At 34.1% G+C, this 24,773-nt stretch overlaps 2 protein-coding genes and 1 long non-coding RNA gene across 12 annotated transcripts in view; 2 read left to right on the top strand and 1 right to left on the bottom strand.

Annotated features, from left to right (window-relative positions):
- Nucleotides 1-1,210: 1,210 nt before the first annotated feature.
- Nucleotides 1,211-4,556, top strand: LOC101707811 (prolyl-tRNA synthetase associated domain-containing protein 1). Its single transcript, XM_004867262.4, has 2 exons — nt 1,211-1,503; nt 2,897-4,556. The coding sequence occupies exons 1-2, from the start codon at nt 1,420-1,422 to the stop codon at nt 3,326-3,328; spliced, it is 516 nt and encodes a 171-aa protein (XP_004867319.1). The 5' UTR covers nt 1,211-1,419; the 3' UTR covers nt 3,329-4,556.
- A 2,384-nt stretch (nt 4,557-6,940) lies between these two features.
- Ccdc88a (coiled-coil and HOOK domain protein 88A) overlaps nt 6,941-24,773 on the bottom strand; it is a 144,289-nt gene continuing 126,456 nt past the window's right edge. For 2 of the 10 annotated variants that reach the window (XM_021246327.2, XM_021246328.2), the window contains exons 24-33: nt 24,209-24,301; nt 23,862-24,076; nt 20,527-20,610; nt 19,368-19,568; nt 18,740-18,811; nt 17,721-17,801; nt 15,088-15,356; nt 14,451-14,910; nt 10,459-10,558; nt 8,976-9,965 (exon numbers count right to left, since the gene is read on the bottom strand). In XM_021246327.2, coding sequence (XP_021101986.1) covers nt 10,494-10,558; nt 14,451-14,910; nt 15,088-15,356; nt 17,721-17,801; nt 18,740-18,811; nt 19,368-19,568; nt 20,527-20,610; nt 23,862-24,076; nt 24,209-24,301 — 1,540 coding nt within the window. In that variant the 3' untranslated portion in view covers nt 8,976-9,965; nt 10,459-10,493. Of the gene's footprint in view, nt 7,112-8,975; nt 9,966-10,458; nt 10,559-13,739; nt 14,911-15,087; nt 15,357-17,720; nt 17,802-18,739; nt 18,812-19,367; nt 19,569-20,526; nt 20,611-23,861; nt 24,077-24,208; nt 24,302-24,773 lie in introns of those variants that run through there. The other 8 variants (XM_004867264.4, XM_021246335.2, XM_021246334.2 and 5 more) reach the window with 8 other exon arrangements.
- The window catches only part of LOC110346144 (uncharacterized), a 28,929-nt gene continuing 17,552 nt past the window's right edge, over nt 13,397-24,773 (top strand). The window contains exons 1-2 of the long non-coding RNA XR_002389990.2: nt 13,397-13,515; nt 23,884-23,980. This is a non-coding gene — a long non-coding RNA (uncharacterized LOC110346144). The remainder of the gene's footprint in view (nt 13,516-23,883; nt 23,981-24,773) is intronic.

The following is a 24,773-nucleotide window of genomic DNA, read 5'->3' as shown; positions in this document are numbered from 1 at the left end:
GAATACTATCAAAGGGCAATAAACATTGGAAGATAATCACTTGGGACATGCTGTTTCTTCAAATGGGTGATCTTTGCTATTCTAACCTCATTCCTAGTGGGAAAACTACTAAAAAAGTGAGCCTATCCTACTTAATATGCCTAAGTAAATGTAAATGATGAATTAAATATTCTTTAAAAACTAAAAAACTAAACCGAATATTCTATTGTTGGAAGTTAGCTTTCTAAACTTAGAAAAACTTAAAAGGAAAGAATGACAGTTGTTTACATAAAATGAGTAACTCCTGTAGATATAACCACAGCACAAATGGGGAAAAAAAAAGAAAAAAGAAAAAACCTGTTTGGAAACTATATGATAGATAAAAGGTACATAACTTGATTATATCAGTGTAAAAGCCATTAATATGAATTCAGTGGATAAGTGAGCCAAGCCATAAGTAAAGCTAGTTCACAAATATAGAAATAAAATAATAAACATGGAAAAATAGCCAGGCACCTGGTTATGAGGAAAATGTATATTAAACAATTAAGTGTCCCTTTTGTCTGTTACATTTTAAAATTACAAACACACATATATAGTAAGCAGAAGAATGCACATTTACAACAAAGTGTCCCTTTTGCTTTAAAATTTTAAAATATACATATATTATTTTGGAAATTTAGAATATCATGTCCTTAACAAAGATGTCCATCAATACGGAAATGGTTGAGATAATTATAATCCAGAGCTAGGGATGTGCAAGCATGGTGGAAGGGTGGGATGTCCAGGTACATATATTTTGTACGCAGCTAAATAGCACATCTTTATTAAAATAGGAACACAGTGTAACAACAGAATAAAATGTTTGAAACTAAAAAAGTTTGGTACAAAATTGTATGACTGTTTCAACTATGTAAAAAAAAGACCTAACATATGTCTGGCGTGGTGGCGCATGCCTGTGTTCCCAGCATTCGGAAGCTGAGGCAGGAGGATTACCAAGTTCGAGGCCAGCCTGGACTATGTACGTTGCTACTACCATGGCAGAAACAGTAATGGTTATCAATGCTAATTATTCCTAGATTAATAACAAAAAAGTTTAAACGGTAAAATATGTTTTACAAATTAAAGCTGGAATGCTTTAAAACAATTTGTCTTGGCTTCCTCCATGCCCCTAACCCTGTACATTAGTATGAGGCTTTGATTTTGTTTAAACCAGAGTTACGCTGACGTAGGAAACGTGAAGAGGGATCAGGGATTGTTCTCAGAACGGATGCAAGCTCCTGGCCACCCCCAGGCCTACGTGGCCAGCGGCCCCGGGCGCGCCGGAGAGAAGCACAAGGACTCCACGCCTGACCTGCGGAAGGCGGCCGGACTAGACTTCCGGCGACAGCCTGGCTCCCTCCGGGCACTTCCGCCCCAGAGGCCCTGGCGCTGCGCGGGATGGCGGGGACAGATTTTCGGGCATTCCTAGAGCAGGAGCTCTGTGCCCTGGCCATCCGCACGGAGACTGTGGAGCACCCTGAGGTGAGACTCCCGTCTTAGGGGTGAGCGCTGGCACAGCTGGGCCGGAGGGGTGCCCTCTGTGTCACTGTCTGGCGTGCTTTCTAAGATCCGGAATCCGGGACGAAGTGCGGACCAAACGGCAGTTGGAGAACTTTTCCCGGTCCCGGACAGGCAGAGCAGAAGCTTCTGACTTGGGATTTGAAGTTAATGTGAGGAAATCGACGTTTTCTACTTTGAGTTATGTTACATATTGAGAATCAGTGAAACATAGCATATGGACATCTTGCTCATCTTACCCCGGTCTGGGATGTCAAGTTTGCCCACTTTGTGTGTAGATAAGTTACTAAGCAGTAAATATGCCATTCCATGGCTACCAAGTAGCCACTGTGTATATTGCGGGATACTGAAGTTGAGGATCTGTTGTTTTGTTATCAGTGTATGACAATGTTTATTCTTTACGGTTCTGCAGTATTGTGCCCCCCCCAACACACAAAAATGTGTACCTTTTTGGACAAGATCTTGCTATATAGTGCAGGCCGGCCTCCAGCTCGTGATGCTCCTTTATCAGAAAGCTTCCTGAGTGCACCGCCACGCCTAGCTTTATAAATATGTCCACATACAAGTGAATGTGTCTGTGTGTCTGAGTACTGGGCATCAAACCCAGGGGCACTCAACTATAGAGTTACATCTCCATCCCTTTCCTCACTTTCCATCCTCCTCCTGTCTTAGCCTCCTAAGTAGCACCACATCTGGCTCATTCCCGTCTTAATAAATTTTAACCAGGTTCACTGTACTACTTTGAAGATTTATTTGCAGATATTTCATGGAATTGGAGTGTAACTTGAGTGGTGCAGGGACATAAACTTTACCCAGGGTTTGAGCAACACAACTGATAATGGCTAAAATGGTGATCTTTAGAGAAAAACATTAAAAGTATTTCGCACCTTTACACATTTATCATCAACTATATTTTCTCACCTTTTCCCCATAGTCACTCCCCTTCTTTGTGCATATTGCTAGATATTTTGATTTTTTTAATGTATTAATCTAGGGCTTTCACTGTCCTCTCCACTATATTTGTAGAGTGGAGGTTGTCACATGGTCTGGATGTAATAGAATGCTAAGCAATAGTAGTCTAGGGCTCTGTACAATTTCAGTACTAAAAATTTAAAGTTAAGGAAAGTTTTTTGGAATGCAAAGGCTTGGTTATTCATATTCAACACACTGGAATGGAAAGAGAAACTGCCTGAGATCCTGAGATAGTCTGTACTAGGTACATTTAGAGCAATGAGTACTCCCTAACATTCCAGTTGTTACTCAGCAGGCAGAATGCATACAAATGTATATGTGTGTGCATATATATATATAAAATGTTATTTTATTTCTAAACTTCTCATTCTATGGTATTTTATAGGTGTTTACAGTTGAAGAAATGATGCCTCATATCCAGCATTTGAAAGGAGCACATAGTAAGAATCTGTTTCTTAAAGACAAAAAGAAAAAAAGCTACTGGCTGGTGACAGTTCTTCATGATAGACAAGTTAACTTAAATGATCTTGCCAAGCACTTAGGTGTTGGGAGTGGAAATCTTCGGTTTGCTGATGAGACAGCCATGTTAGAAAAACTAAAAGTTGGCCAAGGTTGTGCTACACCCCTAGCACTCTTCTGTGATGATAGAGATGTGAAATTTGTTTTGGATTCTGCTTTTCTGGAAGGTGGACATGAGAAGGTATATTTTTATCCAATGACCAATGCTGCCACCATGGGATTGAGTCCTGAAGACTTTCTCAAATTTGTGAAGACCACAGGACATGATCCCGTAATACTAAATTTTGATAAAAACTGATTGGGCTGGTGGTGTGTGGAGGGGTGGGTATACTCAGTGGCAGTGTTTGCCTAGCATGCACAAGACCCTAGGTTTGATCCTTAGCACCATAACAAAAGGAAAAACTCCAACTGGGCTAATGTTTAGAGTAAATTTATTTCTGAAAGCTATTCTTATAATTTTTAAAAAGAATTTAGTGATGACTATCATTTTAAGAGAAAAATTCATCTTTGTTTTGGTTTTTTTTAGACAGTCTCACTATGTAGTTCAAGCTGGGCCAAGGATGTAGCTCAGTGGCTGCCTGGCAAGTGCAAGGTCCTGAGTTTGATCCCGTTACCCGCGCCCCCCCCCCCCCAAATAGAAAACTGTGTGGTTCAGGCTAGCCTCAAACCCACAGCCATCTTCCTGCCTCAGTGTCCTGAGTGCTGGGATTACAGATGTGCACCACCACGCCTGGCTGAAACTATTTCATTTTTTTGTTTTGTTTTTTGGTACCGGAAATTGAACTCAGGTCCTTGTGCTTGTGCAGCAGGTGGCGAAACCACTGAGCTAAATCCCCGGCACTATTTCATTTTGAAAGCATTTCTAATTGTTGAAGGGCAGACCTATAACAAATGGGTGTCACTGGAGATAGGAGACAAAATGTCAGAGCAAACTAAAAGTACTACCTTAATACATCTTTTTAAGAAAAGCATTTTGTTTTTGGTATTGGGGATTGAACTCTGTTCTTGTGCAGCAGGTGGCAAAACCACTGAGCTAAATTCCCAGCCCTAAGAAAAGCATTTTTAAAGAAGTTTCCCATGCTGGGTGTGGTGGTGCACACCTGTAATCTCATCGCTCAGGATGCTGAGGCAGGAGGATTGCCATGCGTTTGAGGCTAGCCTGGCCTACCTAGTGAGTTTAAGGCTAGCCTGGAATACACATCAAGACCCTACCTCAAAAAAAAAAAAAGAAATAAAAAAACCAAACTAGTTTCTACCTTTAGTGTTCATTGTATTTGAAAAAAGTTATAGAACATTATGTATAAAAATTTTACATAGAATAGCATAAATAATACAGAAAGAATTGAAAAAAGGATATAGGAATATATTAAATTGTTGATATTGGGACTTGTAGGAAATTAGGATTAAAGAGTATGGATTCTGGGCCAGGGATTTAGCTCAGTGGTGCCACCACCTGCCTCAAAAGCGCAAGGTCCCAAGTGCAATCCTTGGTACCAAAAAAAAAAAAAAAAAAAAAAAAAAAAGAATATGAATTCTCCAGCAAGATTATTAAAACTAGCTTGGGGCAAGGATAAAAACTTTACACTGTTGGATATTTCTTTATAAACCAGTTATTTTTTTCCTGTAAAAAATTTGTTTTTTGAGACAGGGCCTTGCTATGTAGTTCAGGCTGTCCTTAAACTTACTGTGTAGGTCACACAGGCTGGCCCTGAACTTGTGGTGATCCTCCTGCCTCAGCCTCTGGAGTGCTGGGATTACAAGTCTGTGCCACCATGCCCAGCTTATTTTTAAAAATCTTGTAATTTTAATCTAGAAAACTAGGAATGGAAAATTGTTATAATCATACTATTAAAATCATACTTTAATACTCAATAGCATAATATACATTATGTCATTAAAAAGTATTTGTTTTTAGTCTTTGTTCAGAGGTTAACAATGTCAACATACTTGACAAGTTTCTTCTGTCCTTTAGCCTATTTTACTATCCAATTTCAATGATATTTTTACTTATCCTCTTAAATGTGACATCTGAACTAAGAAAATATAGTCATTTGTCATAGAAGCTACTTTAAACAAATGAAAAGTGAGAAAATTTGACATTTTTCACTTATATTCAAACAAAAACTTTTCATTAATGGAGCTAATAAAGACTAGACTACAAAAATTTCCCTTCTTGTGATCATGAAAATTCTTATATTTTCCTTAGTACAATGAAAAAAACTTTTTAAATTGTTTGGTGGTTCTGGAGATTGAACCCAGGGCCTTTGTACTGATCTTCATCCCTAACCATTAAACATTTTTTGTTTTGGGAAACTCAACTGTGTCAGTTAAGATGCCAAGGCTAGGCCTAAATTTGTGATCCTCCTGCCACAGACTCCCAGAGCAACTAAATGTGTGCACCACCATGCCCAGCTACTGAATGGTAAATTCTTACCCACATTTTCCTGTTTGATTCTTCAAAAAATAATTTCTATCCAGTAGATACTGTACTTAGTTTTGCACTATGTTGTATTACTGAAAGGCAAAATAAAGTGGTTGGTTACCTTATTCTAAGGGTCCATGTTTTTACCTCCAAAAAGCTATTTATTTTCAGGCTGCTTTGCACATAAAGGAGTGGAGTCATGGAATTGGAGGACCTTGGATATCTGGTGTAATGGTGAACACAGGCCTAGAATGACTCTTAAGGACACAAAGCCAAGTCTGGGTGAAAATGAAAGATTAATTTGTGCAGCCTATTAGACTAGTTCCCCCTTCTCTGTGATTTTGCTTACCAAGCTTTCAGTTACCAGTGGTCAGCTGCAGCCAAAAAATATGAAATGGCAAGTTCCAGAAGCAGAGTTCATAAGTTTTAAACTGTATGGTGTTCTGAGTAGATGGATAAAATTTCATGCCATCCCACTCCATCCTGCCTAGAGTATGAATCATTCATTTGTCTAGCATATCCATGCTGTATATACTACCTGACCATTATTTACTTAGCAGCTTTCTCAGTTACTAGATCAACTGTGCTGCTATCAACTGAGGTGGTACTGCAGTGCTGGTGTTCCAAGTACCCCTTATGTAGTAGGCCTAATGTTATGTCACAGTTTTTACTATTACCCACCTCACTTCATCTCATAAGCATTTTATCATCTCACATCATCGCATGAAGAGTATAGTACAGTAAGATTCTGAGAAAGACCATATCATAACTTTATGACAGTAACTATAATTATTTTATTTTGTTATTACTGTGGCTAACTTACAAACTAAACTTTACCATAGGGATGTACAGGAAAAAGTATATATAGGGTTTGATACTATTTGTAGTTTTAGGCATCCACAAATGTCTTGGAACATATTCCCCTCTGATAAAGGGGACTACTATAGATTGTATTTAAACCTTTGTTGGGAATGAGAATTAACAAACTGACTTCTTTTTTTCCCCAAACCTCTAATACTCATCCTCAAATGATTAGGACAAAATAATCTAACAAGTTATGGGTTGTGTCTGAAAGTACTTCTCCAGAGCAAACAGTAACAGTTGGCTAAAATTATATGATTTTAAAATGATTACTAACCACTTGTTATAAAAAAATCACCTGTTTTATTTTTGTATCAGTTTGAAAAATGAATGTTAATCCAACTTAAATTTTTAAGGATAAACAGTTTAAAATGAGAATAATTGTTTTAAAAAGACAAATCAACCAAACAGTGGGGTCTCATGAGCTGGATTCTTGTGGCTGATAATGTTTATTGTCAAGTAATAAACATTTTGCCACCCAACTGCAAATCCCTCAATAGCATTTAATTTTAAAGGAAATGTTACAGCTTTTATGTTATTTGATTTGGTATTTAATAACAGTTGTAAGTACAACGGCAGACACTGAAACACAGAACCCTTAGTAGAAAAGAAAAAGACAATTTAAAATTAAGTTTTGTTAAAGGGTGTTGTAAGTGCAACATCATTTATTAAGCATTCTTTTTTAAGGCATTTTCATTGTCCAGATATCTCAACATGTGCATCAAGGTTTAATTATAAAATGGGCTCCTTTTGTATTCTTCATTCAAGGCTTAAAAAAAGTCTCAGAACTAAGAGTAGCTGAAAAGAAAGAAAAACAAATTCACCACTTTTCTCATAAAAAGTAACTTTAAACACAAAAGCAATTTAGCATACATTATTATTCTCCATTGTAATTCCAGACTTGGTACAGTATCATTCTCACTTCCTGACATAAACTGCTAAGACAGTACAGGCTGTAGTACTTCATCTATGAAGTGGATGCAATTCTGTAATGTGCACAGTGATTATTTTAAGTTAGGCTTTTACCATGCCCTGCATGAAAGGTGCTATGATGTATGAACCTGTCTTATGAACTCTTTGGTAACCACCAATTCAAAAGCTTGGACCAAAACATTTCCACACGGCCAGATCTGAAGCACATTATTAGAGCTTTGGGCCAAAGCTATTACCCTGTATATTGAATTTTTCAGTTTCCTTGGGGTTTTAGGTGTTACTTTATAATAGAGGCAGAGACTTAAAACCGTCTAGGCCCTCGTTAGGAAAATGGTCCTGGTTGGTTCCAGCTGGCTTACTATTTTGTTTGGCAGAAGTTTATGTAAGAAAGGCTTCCTATGAAGTTTGCTTCTGAGAGTTGCTTTTGGAGAAAGTAAAATATTCATGTGGTTATTATCTAGTCCTCCTTGAAATGGCATGAAAAATGTGATGATTATAACTGAGAATATTTGAATTTTTACAGTCTCAATGTATTCCCTTGGTTTTTTCTTTCTTTTTTTTTTTTTCTGGTATTGGGGATTGAACTCAGGACCTTGTGCAAGGCAGGCTTGGTGCCACTGAGCTAAATCCCTGGCCCAACCCTTGGTTGTTTCTTTAGTTGTCCATTATTAGGATCAGTCTATTCAGATTTAGTACTTTATAGGCTGCCATTCACCACTTTCTGTTGAAGCAGTAATGTGCTGGTTAACTCAATGGGTTCTTTATTTTAGGATTTTGGTATCTTGGAGAGGGCAAACTGATAGACACTCTGATTGGGCCACCTTGCACTAATCAGGTTTCAGCTTTCAGTAATTGTCCTGGGATATGTCCTAGTTGTGCAAATTAGATGCTAGTTAATATAAATCTAAGTTACCCACTTACTGTATTTAGCTAAAACAATTTCTACATTTACTTTCAACTTATCCAACCAAAAATAAACATCTTTTACATCAAGTGTCTCTAGCCTGCCATGATACCCATTTACTAATTTGATGCTTGAAACCAGGGAGTCATGATAGATTTTTAGAAAGTCTAGAGAATAGATTTATAATATTTTGTTGTGCAATATTTGTATTTCAGTAAGATTCCTTTGTATTTACATTTACATAGCACCTTTCATCCAAGAATTTCAAAATCATTTATAGTATTACTTGGTGGTAAAACCTACATTAATGGTGGCATTGAATTAATAAATCCAAGTTCTCTAACTCCCATTTCAATTTCTGGTCTATTAAACATGCTTTTTTTTTTATTGATGGTCTTTCCAAAGATAACTATACACTCAACACTGCTACTGGCCTACCAGAGAGATAGACAGAGATGGGGGTGAGGGGCGCTTTTTTCAAGGCTACTGGGTTAGTGATGATACACATAGTCTATAAACCATACATTATGGAATATGGAGTAATTCCCAAAAGTTCTTTAGAGCTGGTAATGAGAGCCTAAGAAGTATACTGTTAAAATAAAAAGTTAATAACTTCTCATTTCAGATTATTTTGATATTTATGTTAAATAATGAATTTGCACAAGGATCAGTGCCTTTTTTGGATTTCATAAGAAAATAAAACTGTGATATAAAATTGGAATTACTAAAAAATTGATGTTTCTCTGGGTTAACTAAATCTACTTTTTTGTGCTTCTTCCAAATGTTTAAGGTAACAAATGCATACAAATATTTCAAAAGTACCAATAATAGTTACCAACTTTAATGTAATATTATAAAGGACAAAAAACAGAACAATTCTTATTAGTAAACAATAATCTTAATAAATGAGTTCCTGGCAAAATGTAGATCATAGTACATTATTTACATTATTTTTCTGCAGTTAGAAAACTTCTTAAGCAACAGTCAGCTCTTAAGTTAAAAAAACAAACACACATACATAACCCAATAGCAAAGAAGGGAAATGAGTTAAAGCACAACAGCTTTATCTTGGGAATGCTAGTTGCTGGAAAACCATCTTACTAAAAAAAGTTTCAGAAAAACACTTATCTTGGATCCATGTATGAATGCTTAGTGTAGCTTAGTGAGGAATATGGACAGATTCATGTAACTAAATTTTTTGTAACTCCAATATCTCATGGATTTTTTCAGATTATTTTATAACTGAATTTCTTTTGCAGTGCATCAAAATAATTGCTTTTAAAAAGTACCAACACATGCAGTCTGCTAAGCAAAAAGGCTCTGACATGCTAAAACAATTTTCTCTGTATCTTGATATATAATACATTCCACAAAATACTACAGATTTAATTTAGATTTACACAACTAAATATAAACGGGTAGTTTTTGGCTAATACTTAGCAGGAGCATTAAGCAGACATGGATAAATTAATAAACAAATGATGAAGGAAGTAGATTGTTTTTGGAGTACTTCTTGTAACACTTGACCTTAAAACACTTGTGGTCTTTAGTGAGAGAATGTCTTTTATTCAGCAAAGCTTAACAATACAATGTATAGTTAAGTCCTAAAACCTTCTAATACTTTTGGCAGTTGAATCCAGTAGTGCTCCTTGATTCAAGGAAGGAATGAAGGTTTGTATTTCTTGCCTGCTCTATTCACGAAGGATTGTATAAAGTCTTAAAGATTTAAAAAAAAAATGGTTCTATAGTTGCTAGGTGTCTTGTTACTTCCCAAATAAAGGCTTCATACTGAGAAACTGAAGGACATTTTTCTCTCTGTATTTTGTTGGAAGGTAGAAAGAAGAAAGAAAATATAAGAAAAGCTTAGAGGAATATATACTACAAAGCAGCCACTAAGAGAATATGATCATGCACCAGGTATTTCTAGGGGAATGAGAGTGTGACAGAAAATCAGAGACAACTTTTCTTTGATAGACATCAGTTTTGGAGAATAGACATCTAGTTATTCTCATCAATTATCAAGAAAATTGTGAAGTTATTTCTATCATAAAAAGATTTATTATTCACTAGTAAAATTAAATTTAAGTTGATAGAAAAATAATTTTTAAAATAAACGGTTTCCTGCACTCTCAGGCAAAAACCCATGGCAGCCAACTAATCTTGCTTTACTAGTACATAGGTCAGAAAGCCAATGCATTAAGCAAGCAGTATTTACATCTGTTAATGACATGTGCACTTGCTCTCATTTAAGTCAGTTAGTTCTTATAAATGAGACTAATCTCATTTACATTTTAAGCAGTAAACTCACCACTTGGCCCACATGTCATGTAGTGGGTAATAGAATTAGGAGCTTTGTTGCTCCCTAGACCTGCTTTTTGAATTTCTGCTTTCTTGTACTTTGTCCACATCTGCAGGAGAAAAGTATTTCATGTTATTTAGTCAAAGGGTAAGCACAATACAATTAAAGAAGATAAGAAACTAAAGAGCTGTCATTCAGTAGGGCAAGGAGGGGGAATCTGTAACTTGGAAATTTATTAATCTTATACACATCTCATTACTTGAGGCTGATTTTTTGTATTTTGAAGCTGTAAATAACATTATCATGAAAGCTTTAAAAACAAAAACAAAAATAAAAACCTGTAACACATTTTTCCCCCTCTGAATGTCAGATAGGCTTACGTACTTCCTACGTTTATTTATTAAATGATCACCATACAGTTTTAAAGTAAAAAATCTTTCAAACAAAAGCAGAAGCAACTAAGCATCCAAAATAAACTATGTGTATTATTTACTAGGAAAACTAGGAATGAGGCATATTTTAGAGGTAAATAACATACCTACTTAACACTGATAGCTAAAATTGTTTTTTGTTCAAAGTGGACCTAAACCATGACATTATGTTTACAGTATCACATAAATTATACAGGTATAATTTCTAGAAATCTAGCATAAGAATATAAAAGCAATTCAGTCCCATCATTTATAAAATGACAGTATTCAATCAAATAATCCTTTATGAAACTAGATATTTATGGAGCTGTCTTATAAAAAATAAGTACACATGCTTAATTAATTGAATTAGTTGATTCTCTTATCTTTAACAAGTGTTGGTCACCAATGTAGATTTTCATTTATAGCAACTATTATGCGGATTTAAAAAAATATTGGGGAGACATTATTTCCATATGAGTTAGAAATTTTTTTTCTACACTAAAAATTTGATTCCAAGTGCTACAGAAAACACAAGATGCTCATGCTGTTTTGGGGAAATTTTATGACTCCATGGTTTCTAAAGCAAGTCTATTTGCATTCTCAGTCCTCAAAACACAAGGATACAGTATATATCTGACTTTTTGAAAACACCATAGGGGCCAGGGATTTAGCTCAGTGGTTTCGCGGCCTGCTGAGCAACTGCAAGGACCCAAGTTCGATCCCCAGTACAAAAAAAGAAAAAGAAAAAGAAAACACACACATATATATACATAAATAATTTTATCATATATATATATATATATATATATATATATATATCACACAGCCATTTGGCACAGGAAGAAATTCTATCCTATAAGCTTGATTTTGTTGAATAGTTTTAAATAATAGTACAGGATCTTCAAAGTATTCTGAATGAATGAAGTTAATATTTTAAATTTAAAGTGCTATGGCCAAATCTGTGATATTTGAAAATTTGCAATGTTTGTGAAAAAAGATCTTTAACTCAATTTGGAAAATAAATGACACTAACTTTTATATTTGGGTCATATATGGCTTCCATCTAATCTCAGCCATATTTACTATTAATTTTATTACTAGGTTATAAAAAAAGCTAATATTATCAAAAATATATGAAGTGTTAGCATTGACAGGCAAAAAGCTGACAGTAAAACAGAATGGTGTATTCATGCAAAAAGTACACTGACTGGTCTAAAAATGTGCAAATTTTCTGATTGTGCTCATTTAATTGCCACTTTTAGTACTAGCTATGAAAAAAACCCCACAGTCAACAATATAGAAGAGTGAAATGATCCTGTGTAAGTAAGTACAAGAGGATAGCTATTTTCACAAAGAGTACAAATTTCATTAAACAAAGATTCTTTGCAGATTATTACTGTCAAGTAATAACAAGTTTAATGTTATAACAAGTATAAAGTAATAATTCCTCCTCACTTACAAAGTGAGGATTCAGCCAGATGTGGTGGCACATGCCCATAATTCCAGCACTCTGAAAGGCTGACATGGGAGGATTTCAAGTACAAGCCTGGCCTGGGCAATTTAGCATTTTAGCAACACCCTGTCTCAAAATAAAAAGGGCTGGGAATGGGTATGTAGACCCTGGGTTCAATCTTCATTACCACAACCAGAAAAAAAAAAAAGTTACATTTAAAAGACATTCTAGATGCAAAAAAGGGGGCCAGGGATTTAGCTCAGTGGTTCTGGCTCCTGCCTTCCAAGTGCAAGGTCCTGAGTTTGATCTCTGTTACCACTAAAAAGAAAAAAAGGCAAAAACATTCCAGAGACAAAGCTAAGATATACTCTTCTTCCTCCAGAAGTAAGTAAATCAAGGTTACAGGGTTTTTTTTAATATTATAGGAGTCAGAAATTCAAGTTTAGCTGATTTGTTTCGAAAGTGATATATGTAAACTAAGATAATTTAAGTTTATGATACTATAGTCAGAGTTTGTAAATATTGTCTCTTTTTAACTATTTTGTCTTGTTTTAAAATTTGTTCTATAAACATTAATTTTTTATTGGTTATAAGTCCTAGTTTTATATGTTACCATGATGTATTAATTTTTGAAATGATTTTGACTATAATATATATTTTAATAATTATACAAGAAACAATTTATACCACTTTGTAAACCCTTTTAGAAGAGAAGCAAAAATACAAATTTTCAATATGTTGCATATACTTTATTTTTTTTAACTCTGTATAAAAAAAGAACTGGAAAAACTATTGTCTTAATTGATTCCTAGCAAATAACTCATCTTGAAAGAAAGATAAATGCTCTTGCATTTATCAGATGAAGGAAAAAGCAAAAAAAAGAATATAAATGCTCCTATGTGTAAATCACATTTAAACTTGATTTTTTTTTTTTTAGGACTATCACTACATTTACAAATACAATGTTTTATATCTGGATAAGGTTTTATAATTATGGGCATTAGTTTGCTATATATACTGTTAGGTTGAATTACTGTCTATTTCTTTGAAAACAGAACAAGGACAGATGACATAATTAAATGACAAAAGGAAATGACACCTTTTTGCATATTTTCCTTATTGATACTGTACATGTGCATTATGAAATGCACACTCTTGGAAAAAAAAGAGGAAGAGCAAGAGAAAAGGAGGGGCAGAAAGGTAGGAAGAAATGAACATTCTTTTTAGAAGCAACAAAGCAAACATAACTTGGAAATGCCTTCTTGGTAATGAAACATGCAACTATTTTAACATGCTTCTGGATATGAAAGTAATAATCTTTTATCAAGTGACAAAGATGTCACTTGACATTTTGGAAAATAATGTATGGTTGAGGTTTTTAAAGGCATGCAGAAAATGTACAATGTAATTAACATTTCATGCAGGCTTTGATGTGGGTACAAATTCATGTTTATATACATGCCATCACGTACAGCTGAAGACTATGCAACAATCTTAAAATATAAATCTAGCCAAATGGTACAACAGTAGCTCTTCAAATGAGATTAGAGAAGTGCAGTGCATATCAAGTAACATCAACATATTATGCAGTTTTGATCATACACAACCATATTCATACCAAATAGTTTGATTATCCTCAGAAACCAACAATGTATGTTCTGTGTCATCAGGATAGAGGCATGTGGGAGTGATAAGATTACTGCTATCTATGGAGGCTTGTGGGCTACTGTTACTAGGGTTCTGACTATCAGAGAACTGTTCATTACCTTCTGTGAAGTGTGAAGTTTTTTCCAAAGAGGCAGAAGCCTGGTTTGTTTCTCTGATGGTCAGCCTGAGAGGTAACCCACTTATGTTACTAACCAATTCTGTGTTCAGGGATAAGAATGGCTGAGATGAGTGAGGCATCGTAAATGACTCTGTGCTATCTTTACATGCTATTCCAAATATGTTGTAAGACACTTTAGTAGTTGAAAAAGTTTGGTTTAGAAAATATGACCTTTCTGTTCTTGAGTTTCTAGCCTGGGAATATAGAGACTCGGGCATATCTATAGCTAAGTCATTTTGGGCATGAGAACCTACAGCTTGGGTTAGACCACTAAGCATGTGAGAGGACCACTGGTGTAAAGGGTACTCACTAGATGCTGCAGTGATGTTGCTACCAGCAGTAGGCTGTGATGAGTCAACAGACACTGGCAGTCTACTGTCCTTGGTCAAAAAGTCATGGATGCTTGTCCTTCGTGTAGTCCCTTCAGCAGTTGAGATTACATTGCTTGCACGAGGTAAAGTGGCATAAGGGTTGCTATCTTTTGATTGTCGTGACACAGAGGTTTCTTTTACAAATTTTATCTTTCCTTGAGTGCCTGGTGTAGGTTTTCCTGCAGAACTAATGACGTAGATACCTTCAGTCTTTCGAGAACCAGCTCTCACAAACTCAGGCTTAGTTGTCCGTCTATCACAGAAGTCCTCTGGGGCTTTTCCACTTACTGACCTGGTCAGACCACAGCTAATTGGCTTGTCTTTTCCCAAAAAGTCAGAAGAGACCGACAAGCTTTTCATTACTTCATCTAAAAGATTCTCTTGACTTGAAGATTTTAACTGTTTAAAAAAATCAAAGCAGAAATTGAATTAAAACTATTTTGATTTTCCTTATACATTGAGCTATACAATATAAAGCTGGTATCATTTAACACTTCGTAATTGAAAAAACTCTATTATTATAGACATTTAACTTCTAGTATTCAGCTAAATAGGGTCACCATACATAAAACTAACCTGTATTGAGGTAAGCTTGTTGCTTTCTTCTAAAAATTGTTGTAGAGTAACGACTTCACTTCCAGGGGAACCAGTTTTTATCCTGTGGTGTGTTCGAGTTTCTAGTGATTCTGGCATTTTGTGCTGGAGCACTGGACTTGATGCGGTCTGTCTTTTCAAGTACTGGATTGGACTACTTCCACTGCTGGACCATGCCTCATAATCATGAAGCAGGCTAAATTCTCCACTACTGTGGCTTTGTGACCTGCTTTGGTTATTAACTGCACCTGCTTTAGGAGTAAATATTGTATTGAGACTTTAACAATAGAAATGAGATTATTATTATATGTCATAACATTATTATATTTGTTGACTCGGCTCATATTCCATGAATAGCCAAACTTATTTTCAAGTTTTATTTAGAAATGCTTAATAAACCATGTTAATCGTTCTTTAGTATAACAACTGTCTGCCATACCTTGTTCCTTATTTTGCAAAGTGACAAATATTCTAAGTTCTAAAAACGTACAAATTTGCTTTTACCACTATACTCAGAGCCTAAAGAAAGCCTCACACAAAGAAGGCATCTAACCAAAAAAAAAAAAAAAAAGAAGGCATCTAATACACTGATGACTAAAATTCAGGTTTGAATAATTGTAAAATACTGTGCAATTTACAACAAGAACATGATTAATTTAAAATTATTAATTTTAAATTATTTCAGAATGCTAAAACTCAAAGCTGTTTTAAGTGCAAAAATAAAAATTTTATTTTCTTTGCCTCTTTAAGAAGTTCTTATTATTTATTGAAGGTTTCTCTGTTCATCCTAAATGAATAATCCTAACAATTTTTGAACTGAATTAACACTCATATAAAGGAAATCAAATGGAGAAACAATGCAGTTAGAAAATTCTAGTAAAAATATGAAATCAAATATATAGTATTTTCTTTTTCTTTTCTCAAGATTTGAATCATGTATCACTTCTCAGCCTTTTGGCTAAGATCAAGTAAGAAGATTTGAATCGTGATTGTTTCTGTCCACTGTTGGTATGATGCATATATAGCCTTAAAAGATTCAGTTCAGGTTGAACAATATAGAATGGAAATTAGCTAGTTCTGGAATAAAGTTTTCTAAAACCTATGTTATTCCTTAAGAGAACTAATCTGTTTAATTTTTTGTGGTATTGGGGATCGAACTTAGGACCTTGAGCTTGCAAGGCAGGCACGGTGCCACTGAGCTAAATCCCCAGCCCGAGAACAAGTCTGTTTTGATCAATGGCAAAAGTTGTTTTGATTAATTGGAAGGTTACATTTTTTATCTTGATGGCACAACTTTCCATGGCTTCTTAATCACAGAGAGTAAAAAGTGGGTCATGAAAGAATTTGTCTCGTCATGTAAAATACAGAAAGAAGATTTTCTGAATTTTTAAATCAGAAGAAGAAATTTTTTATATGTATTTCCAGAGTATATTTTTCTACTGGACGTAACACAATTGTAAAATTAACTCCGCCTTAAAAAGCAGATATTTCAGATCACTGCAATGAAGTCATAACATTAATGGTAAAATTACTTCAAAGACAAAATAATTTTATAATTCTATAAGTGACAGAAAAAAATGTACTCATAATTTAATAATTGTGGACTATATAAAATAACTGTAATACATTGTTAAACAATTCCAGAATTGAAAAGGCAGCACATCTTTAAGGAAAAAGGTATCAGCCACAAAGTTTCTAGATATTTACATGAAAACTTCAACTTGGAATGAATATTAAAGAATTAAGGAAACACGCCTATAATCCCAGTCCTCAGGAAGCTGAGGCAGGAGGATCATGGTGAGGTTGAGGCTAGCCTGGGCTAATTAGTGAGTTCAAGGTCAGCCTGAATTACACAGCAAGACCTTGTCTCAAAACAAAACAAGACAACAAAAAAAGGGAAAAATAATCTTCAAATAATTTTATAGAAGCTATAATGTATCCATATACCTTTGTGCACCCCCCACTGAGAACTGCTTCTTGACTTTCTTTTTTTTTTTTTTTGTACTGGGAATTGAACTCAGGGCTTATGCTTGCCAGGCAGGTGCTATGCCTCTGAACTATATCCCTGGCCCAGAGAACTGTTTCTTAAAAGGAAAAACAAAAAGCTTCCCTTTATTTTGTGCATACATTAAACTAGAATATTTGTGAAGTATGAGTAAGGCAAGTTTAACGTACATGTATAATGAGAAAATTAAGGACAACCATTTAGATGTGAAAGACAAGATGTAAGTAAAATAAGGACCTATAGAAAATTTAAGTATAAAGATTACAGTAAGATTATTTTATCTGTGAAGATGAAAAACCGAAACCAAAATAATTGCTCCTGTTTTTACATTTGTATACATTGAAATACATTTGTATTACAATGCAGAAAGTATAAATGTTCCAAACAACTATCTTCAAAATATAGATGATTTGGATTTCACACTTTACCTTAGAAACTTTGTCCCATCTCCAACATCCCATCCCACTTCTCTGGTACTGGAGAATTGAACTCAGGGCCTTTACATGTTAAATGTGTGCTCTACTACTGAGCTACACCCCAACCCCTTCTCTCATTTTTAAATATTACTGGAAATGGATGGAGTACATCAATAAATTTACCTACAGCATACCTTTGATTTCATGGAGTGAAGCATTATTATTGCTATTGCTAGTGGATGTTCTGCCACTATCAAGGCTGGCTGGTCTTGAAGCTAAATGAAAAAATCAGGAGACAGTGTGATAAAACTTCCAGCTGATAACAATGAATTTTACATTCTGATCACAGAATGCCTTGTGGAAACAATCATGCATACTGTCACAGGCTGAACAAGTTCACAGAAAGGTGAATCTTACAGATTGGAAAGCAAACGAATTTCCAGATAGTTCAGAAAGACAATGCAAAACAGGATACTTATCAAATAATAACTGAGATTCAAAGAAGAGAATAAGTGCATATTTATATTTGAAAATGATTTGTAGATGGATACTAGAACTACTTTGGATGGATAGAATGACATGTTCCTCCAGTCTCCCCAAAATGCTGGGATCAGGCCACTTAAAACAGATGGGACAAGAAACTCTACACAATGCAGAGATGCCATGAAGAGGAGGAATATGAAAATTTGCACAGTTAATGTCATGTATTCCTATCTATACAAGGGAAACGGTTTTAAAGTTAATACTGCCCTACAGTACTTCTTAAACTCCTGCTTACACCTGAAATTCCTTTAACATGTTATCCATTTGTTGATAACAATAATTTAGATTGATGCTTTTTTAGATGGAAATTTAAAAACCTAAAATATTGAATAGTGTAGAAAAATTGGTTTCTTAAAGTTCATCCTTTACTAAATATTTTTAAATTAGTGGCAAAACAATTTTTATAACTAATGTTATATAAAATGGCAACAAAACTACCTTTGGGATTGTACAGGCACACTTTATAAATGACCTTACTTAAAACAGGGAACACTGAGTTGAAGAAATAATCTTTAAGAGACAAAAGGAAGTATTCAGTTTGAAGAAATGGTAGAAGTAACTATGAGATGCAGGACAAGAAAACATGATTGCTAGAGATACCACATTCACCTACTTCTCAACATTCTTATTCAGTATTTAATATATGTTCTAAATAAAGTCTGTATCTTACCATGAACTCTTGATCCCGTACTAGAATCATCACTTATACCTTGTGGACTTATGTCTTCAAAGGATGTGGTATCTATATAAAATAGCAAAGTGGATTAAACATTTTTGTAAAAAACAAATTTCATTACAAAATTTATTTATGCAGAATACAGAAATTCTTTATCACATATAAAACTTATTTGTTTAACATGTTTTATAGAATCAGCCAGAAACTGGAACTAGGATAAGAAACTGAATTGATTTGCTTAGGGACAATACCAGAAGCAATGCAAAAATCTCCCTGTGATTCTGTAATATAAAGAATCTAGGTTGTTCTATGTGGTTCTTTGGTTGAAACTGTAGTGTTTAAGATTTTTTGGGGAAACAAACCCCAAAATGATATTTTCTGGTTTACCTGGTTTACCTCTGTTTTCTTATTAGTTCATTAGTTGTTTATTTCGAAAGGAGACCTAAAAAGACTTTATATATTTGTGTAATGTTTTAAATGTTTGAAAATTTCCCCCCCACAAATTTATATTATGTTTTACTAATTATTTCAGGTTGATTTTTAGAAGTACGCAGGAGAAAGTCAAATTAAAATTCCTGCTGCCAACGGTTTCACCACAGTGCAAACAGCAGACGGCCTATACCTTTTTTATTAACCAACTGCTTGGATCTGAAGCCTGCAGAAGAGTTGACAGTTGAAAAGTTGATGGCTGTAGTAGAGAAGGCCATAGCTCCCAATTCTTTTCTCCTTTTACCCGTTGAAATATCATCAGGAACCTCCAAATTCTCAGTACTACCTGTCCACTGTCCTGCTAGGACCATGGACTGCACCAGGTCATTCATGGCTGGGATGCAAATGAAAGCAAATGAATCAGCGTGGTTAATGTATTTGCTCTTATTTCTCTTTTGTATTACAAATGATTTGGGTTCTGTCTATAACTTTATGTAAATGGACATTTAAAAAACTATAACTACAAGGTCATTTAAATTATTACATGCATTCAGCTGAATGAAATGAGGAGGCCAAAGGCTGATAAATTTCAGTAAATACTTTTATCCCTCCTCCACCCCCTTTAAAAGACAGATAGGATATGTACAATTGCCATGCTTTTATGCAGTGATGTGCAATCTAATTAGAAGCCTTTATAATGTGGTGTGTGGTGACAAACATGGAATGAATTATGATGGAAAGCAATTCTTAAGAGTCCTTGGTCAGAGCAGGTTACTACAGAAATAATTCATTTTTAAATCAAATAAGTATACTACTGAATAAAAACCTGAAAGAGATGATATCCAAAGTGACAGACATTTAATGTGATTATGTAATTATCCAACCATTTAAAAGAAAACCTAGAATATTATTGTATAAAGAATGACAAACATTTTCAAGGGTTATAGGCCATTTTATTTATTTATTTAATTGGGTTCATTAAGGAAATAAATCCTAATGCTAAAAGATTTGTTATACTTTTTCTTAAGTAAATATCTTTGGGAAAAAAAATCTCTATGACATATAAAATTAAGGTTTGTTTCTACCAACTTTCAGGAAGCACTGGAAATTTACAAGTATATTACATGTGTTACTAAACAAATGCATGTATATGTATTAGTATAGACATACATATAATGCAAATTCAATGCCAGCTTTGAAAAATATTCTTCCAGCTCCTTGAATTAAAGGAAGACTTATTTTGCACTTTGCAAAATAAGAAATTGGTACAGTCCAGAGAAAGGTTAGTGAAAAATTAGTAATGGAAGCCAGTGTAGTCATTTGAAAGAAGCTGAACTGTCATAAAGTCTTACACATAGAACGACGGTAGCAGGCCTTCATTTTGTCTTTATCCTTCGGTCTGTTCCTCAAAAAGGGCAGTCTTTTCAGTGCAACCACTTTAATGTCAGAGCATGAGGAAAAACAGAAACAGGGAAATGAAAAAAAAAAAAGGAAGAAGAACAGATGGGAGTTAAATGTTGAAATTAAGGACAGAAATGAATGTTGAGTTTCAGCTATGTATGCTATATTAAAGCTATTATTCTCATGCTGCTGAGTGATAATGAAATATGAAATATGTACTTCGATACTTTAAAATACTTGGAAAAGCACGGAAGACAATGATGAGGAACATACTTTGAAAGCTTGGATTGAATTTTGCTAGTTAAGTTGTAAAGGTAAACGTAAAACTACGCTACTGGTAGTTCATAGTGTACACAATGAAAATGTACAAGGCTTTTCAAGCTTCTATTTTCTTTTAATATTTTTAGGTTTTATTTTAGAAAAAAATAATTTAGGAAAATATACATTCTATGAGAGGGTTTTTTTTTTTTGGTACTAGGGATAGAACTGGGTCCTTGAGCTTGCGCAGCAGCAGGTGGCAAAACCAGAGCTAAATCCCCGGCCCTGTGAGAGTTATTTTACTAATACAAAAATTAGGGTGCCCAGAAGATGTTTAAAACAATCTATAGAAACTTCAAAAACTTGCCTTAAAAACTTCCATTACTCTCTTAAACTTTAATAAAGGAAATACTGGTTTAAAGTGCATTCTAATACATTATTTAACAACAATACAGAAATACACATTCTTTTAAGCAAAGTCATTCTAAAAATTAAATAAGCAATTATATTGGGTTCTTTTTACAAAAGGTTGGTTGGGAGGAAGAAGGAACAAAAGAGTAGTTTGATAGTAGTAAAATGTGTTAGCACTAAGCCCTGATAAAGTAAAATGGTGGCACCCCAACTCAGACAAAAATATACAGGACATGAAAAAGCATTTTGAAGGATGCCATTCATGAAATAATAATAAAAAAACCCCAAAGGAAACACTGTGCAAAAATTTATGTCAATTAGAACAAAAAAAATCACTAGATTATTATTTAGTTCTTTAGCTACATTTTTAGTGAGATTTAAGTATAAAAATTATTGTACCTTTTTTGGAAAAGCAATTTAGGAGTTAGGAAAACAACCTGGATGAAGACTTAATTAAAAACATATACAGAGCCTAAACAGTTATTCTGTTTCTTGGGGTTTGTCATCATCTTGTAAATAAATAAAATTCTTGATAAAATGACAAGTATCATTCATTAAAGACAGTGAAAGAACACAGTTTGACCTATTTTTCTTTAAGCTTGGTAACCACATCTGTTTTCAATGATTAAAAAGAAATGAACTGGAAAGCAATGCAAAAATGGATACTTAGCTCAAACAAAGCTGAGTGGTTGCAGCATGCACATGTTGTCTTATTTAGATACCTTTTTCCTTTTTCTGTTTTTAACTATTTTTAAGAGACTGCTTTACTGACAGAGACACTTTCAAAAGGATAAAAAGGGCTTTTAAGTGTGCCAAGGATGGAATGTGATTCTTTTTATGGCAATTATTTTGGAGATATATAATGTTCTTTTCCCAAAGTATACTTAAATTAAGGGAACATGATTTTTGCTGAGTTATGAGTTTATTTAAAAAATTCTAAAACTGAACAACTGTAGGAAAGGAGAATATTTTTTCCTGACTTTTATTCTGAATGTTGTAGCAGAGAGTACAAAAGAGTGACAGTTTTATATTTCAAACAGACAAGATGACCTCGGAAAAGACTGTTACGCCTTTCTTTTCTTTCTTTCTTTTTTTTTTTGGTACTGGGGATCAAACTTGGGACCTTGCACTTGCGAGGCAGGCGCTGGAACTACTGAGCTAAATCCCTGGCTGTTACTCCTTTCTTGTGTATGTTCTCATGTCTGAGTTGAAATATCTTCCTTTAATTAAAAAAAATTTCCTTAATGTCAGGTATTTTATTATGAAACTTAGCAGATTTATTTGCCACCTTTTTAAAAGGAAAATTTGAGACAATCTTTCCAAAACAGTAACTGCTAATTGGGTAGATGAGACTAAATGTAAGACTCAGGATAACAATAATCTTTTGTAGCAATACAATATTAAACTGCTTTCTGGAGACTAGTATTATGTACAACTGTTTGCATTATACTTTTTTTTTTGGTACTGGGGATCGAACTTGGGTCCTTGCGCTTGCGTAGCAGGTGGCGAAACCACTGAGCTAAATTCCCGGCCCCTTCATTATACTTTTTTTGTTAATTAAATATGGATTCTAGTTTTGAGGCTGCTATTGTTGTAATCTGAAATACGTGCAATAAATGTTTAATAGCTACTCCCTAAAATACTGTCTCTTTCAGAGATAAATCACCTGATGCCAAATCACTGTGCAGTTTTTTCTCCTCCCTGACTACCTCTGGGGGAAGAAGTAGCTGCTTTAGCTCTCTGTTTATTTCAGAAAAATGGTGTGTGTGCATGCGTTTAAAATCTAGTAACACCACTGATAATATGAGAGGATTAAATGATCTGGTTTATGTATTTTATAAAAACACTGATAATCAACTTCTTGGGCATTTTCAAAGCACTTAGTATTGAGCTTTCTCTTGAAATACTTTTTAGGCTTTGACTTTGCTCTTGCTGTTTAGCTAAGCAAGCAACTAGTAATAAAATAAAGAGGTTATAAATTATATAGGGTCTTAAATGGGTACTTCTAATTTCTGAGAAAAAATCATATCACAAGTTTATATACAAACTTACATCTCCCCATCTCCATTTCATTTGAATTAAAACTACTAAGCGTTCCTCAATAATTTTCTTAACCTTCAGTTGTTAATAGACAATAACACCTTTTTTTCTCTTTGCTTCCCCCAGTGTAATAACCTTGCTCGAACTTGATATAAAGTACATGAGCAAAAACTTCATTACAACATGTATTCTCTTTAATTTATAGATATTTATGAAAGTGAAATCTTAAGACATATATTTCTCAGTCGCTTTTCATGATCACCCTGTGAAGTACAAAGCAAAGGTGAAAGGTCTGGTAGTCTGGCTCTTATTTCAATGTTCTTTCTAAAATATTTACCTCTCTAGACGAATAATTATTATCTCTGTGTAGTGTACATCTCAGAAAATTGTGGCTGTGTACTATTACAGTATGCAATTAATTTTATAATCATATAGAATTAAAAAGAAATGCCAGTTATCAGACAGTTCCCCCAAAGGACTTGAAAGAAATATTTGTCATATAAAAATACTAAATATTCAAAAGAAATATTTAGGATTCTGAAATGATAACTTTCTATTAAAGAGGTTAAGCACTCACTGCTGCTCTTCTTGGTTCCCAGGGTTTGGCCATCTTCTAAAGAATTTGACCCTACTGAAGAACTATCTTGACTATCTTGATAAGGCAGGTGAAGAAATCCTTCGCTGGAGTCTGAGCGGGTAGGTGTTAATGTTAGAGATTTCTGACGTTCTCGATTAATATCCTTCTTGGACTTTATCAATTTTCTCATTTTGAGAGTAATCCAGTTGCCTCTCCTAACAGAATAAATTTTAAAAATTCTTAAGCTAAAATTCAACATAGAAGTCCTCCACAAAATCAGAAGTTTTTATAATACTAGAAAGAACATTTTTTCAAAATAAAAATTCATAAAAGTTGATTAATGGTACCTTCTAGGAGGAGATGGGTCATAAAATTTGTACTGATCCATAATTTTCTCTTCTAATTTCTCCTTTTGTCGTCTTAATTCATTTAACTTATCACTATAAAAATTAAAATTACATTTTAGAACATGCACCATATATTGTACAGCTATGAAAGACAGTAAATTATTTTGTGACTTTCATCTCACTTCCTCCCCAAACATAAACAGATACTATAATTGTCAACTAAGAGTTTACTAGGAACTAATAATGGAATTTTTTCCATGTTTCTCCTTTTCTTTAACTTTAAAACTTACTTAAAAGAATCTAGAATTTAAAGTTTCAAATCTTCAAGGATTTCTTTGAAGAAAAATTTTCTACACTGTAATATTACTCTGTAAAGGAATTCTCTCAACATCTTTTTATAGCTCTTAAACACTATAGCAATATGAACTATTTTCTACTGATTATACTTTATATATGCAAAAAATAGTTGGATATTTAGTTTGCTTATAAGCAAACTGTAGATATAATAATCTTCCTACGGGATATCTTTATGCAAATAAATTTTTTCCTTTTTGATGGACTTACT

This window comes from Heterocephalus glaber, unplaced genomic scaffold, assembly GCF_053883595.1.
Source record: "Heterocephalus glaber isolate CG9 unplaced genomic scaffold, H.glaber_assembly_v1.0 deba00001457, whole genome shotgun sequence".
Classification (NCBI taxonomy): domain Eukaryota; kingdom Metazoa; phylum Chordata; class Mammalia; order Rodentia; family Bathyergidae; genus Heterocephalus; species Heterocephalus glaber.
Note: the sequence above shows the minus strand (reverse complement) of the source record. Positions and strands in the feature narration are given on the sequence as shown.

What these genes read in the sequence shown, in the direction of transcription:
- LOC101707811 (XM_004867262.4), top strand. Translation starts at nt 1,420, where the DNA reads ATGGCGGGGACAGATTTTCGGGCATTCCTAGAGCAGGAGCTCTGTGCC. An exon ending in AGACTGTGGAGCACCCTGAG is followed by an intron (nt 1,504 to 2,896) that starts GTGAGACTCCCG and finishes GGTATTTTATAG; the next exon opens with GTGTTTACAGTTGAAGAAAT.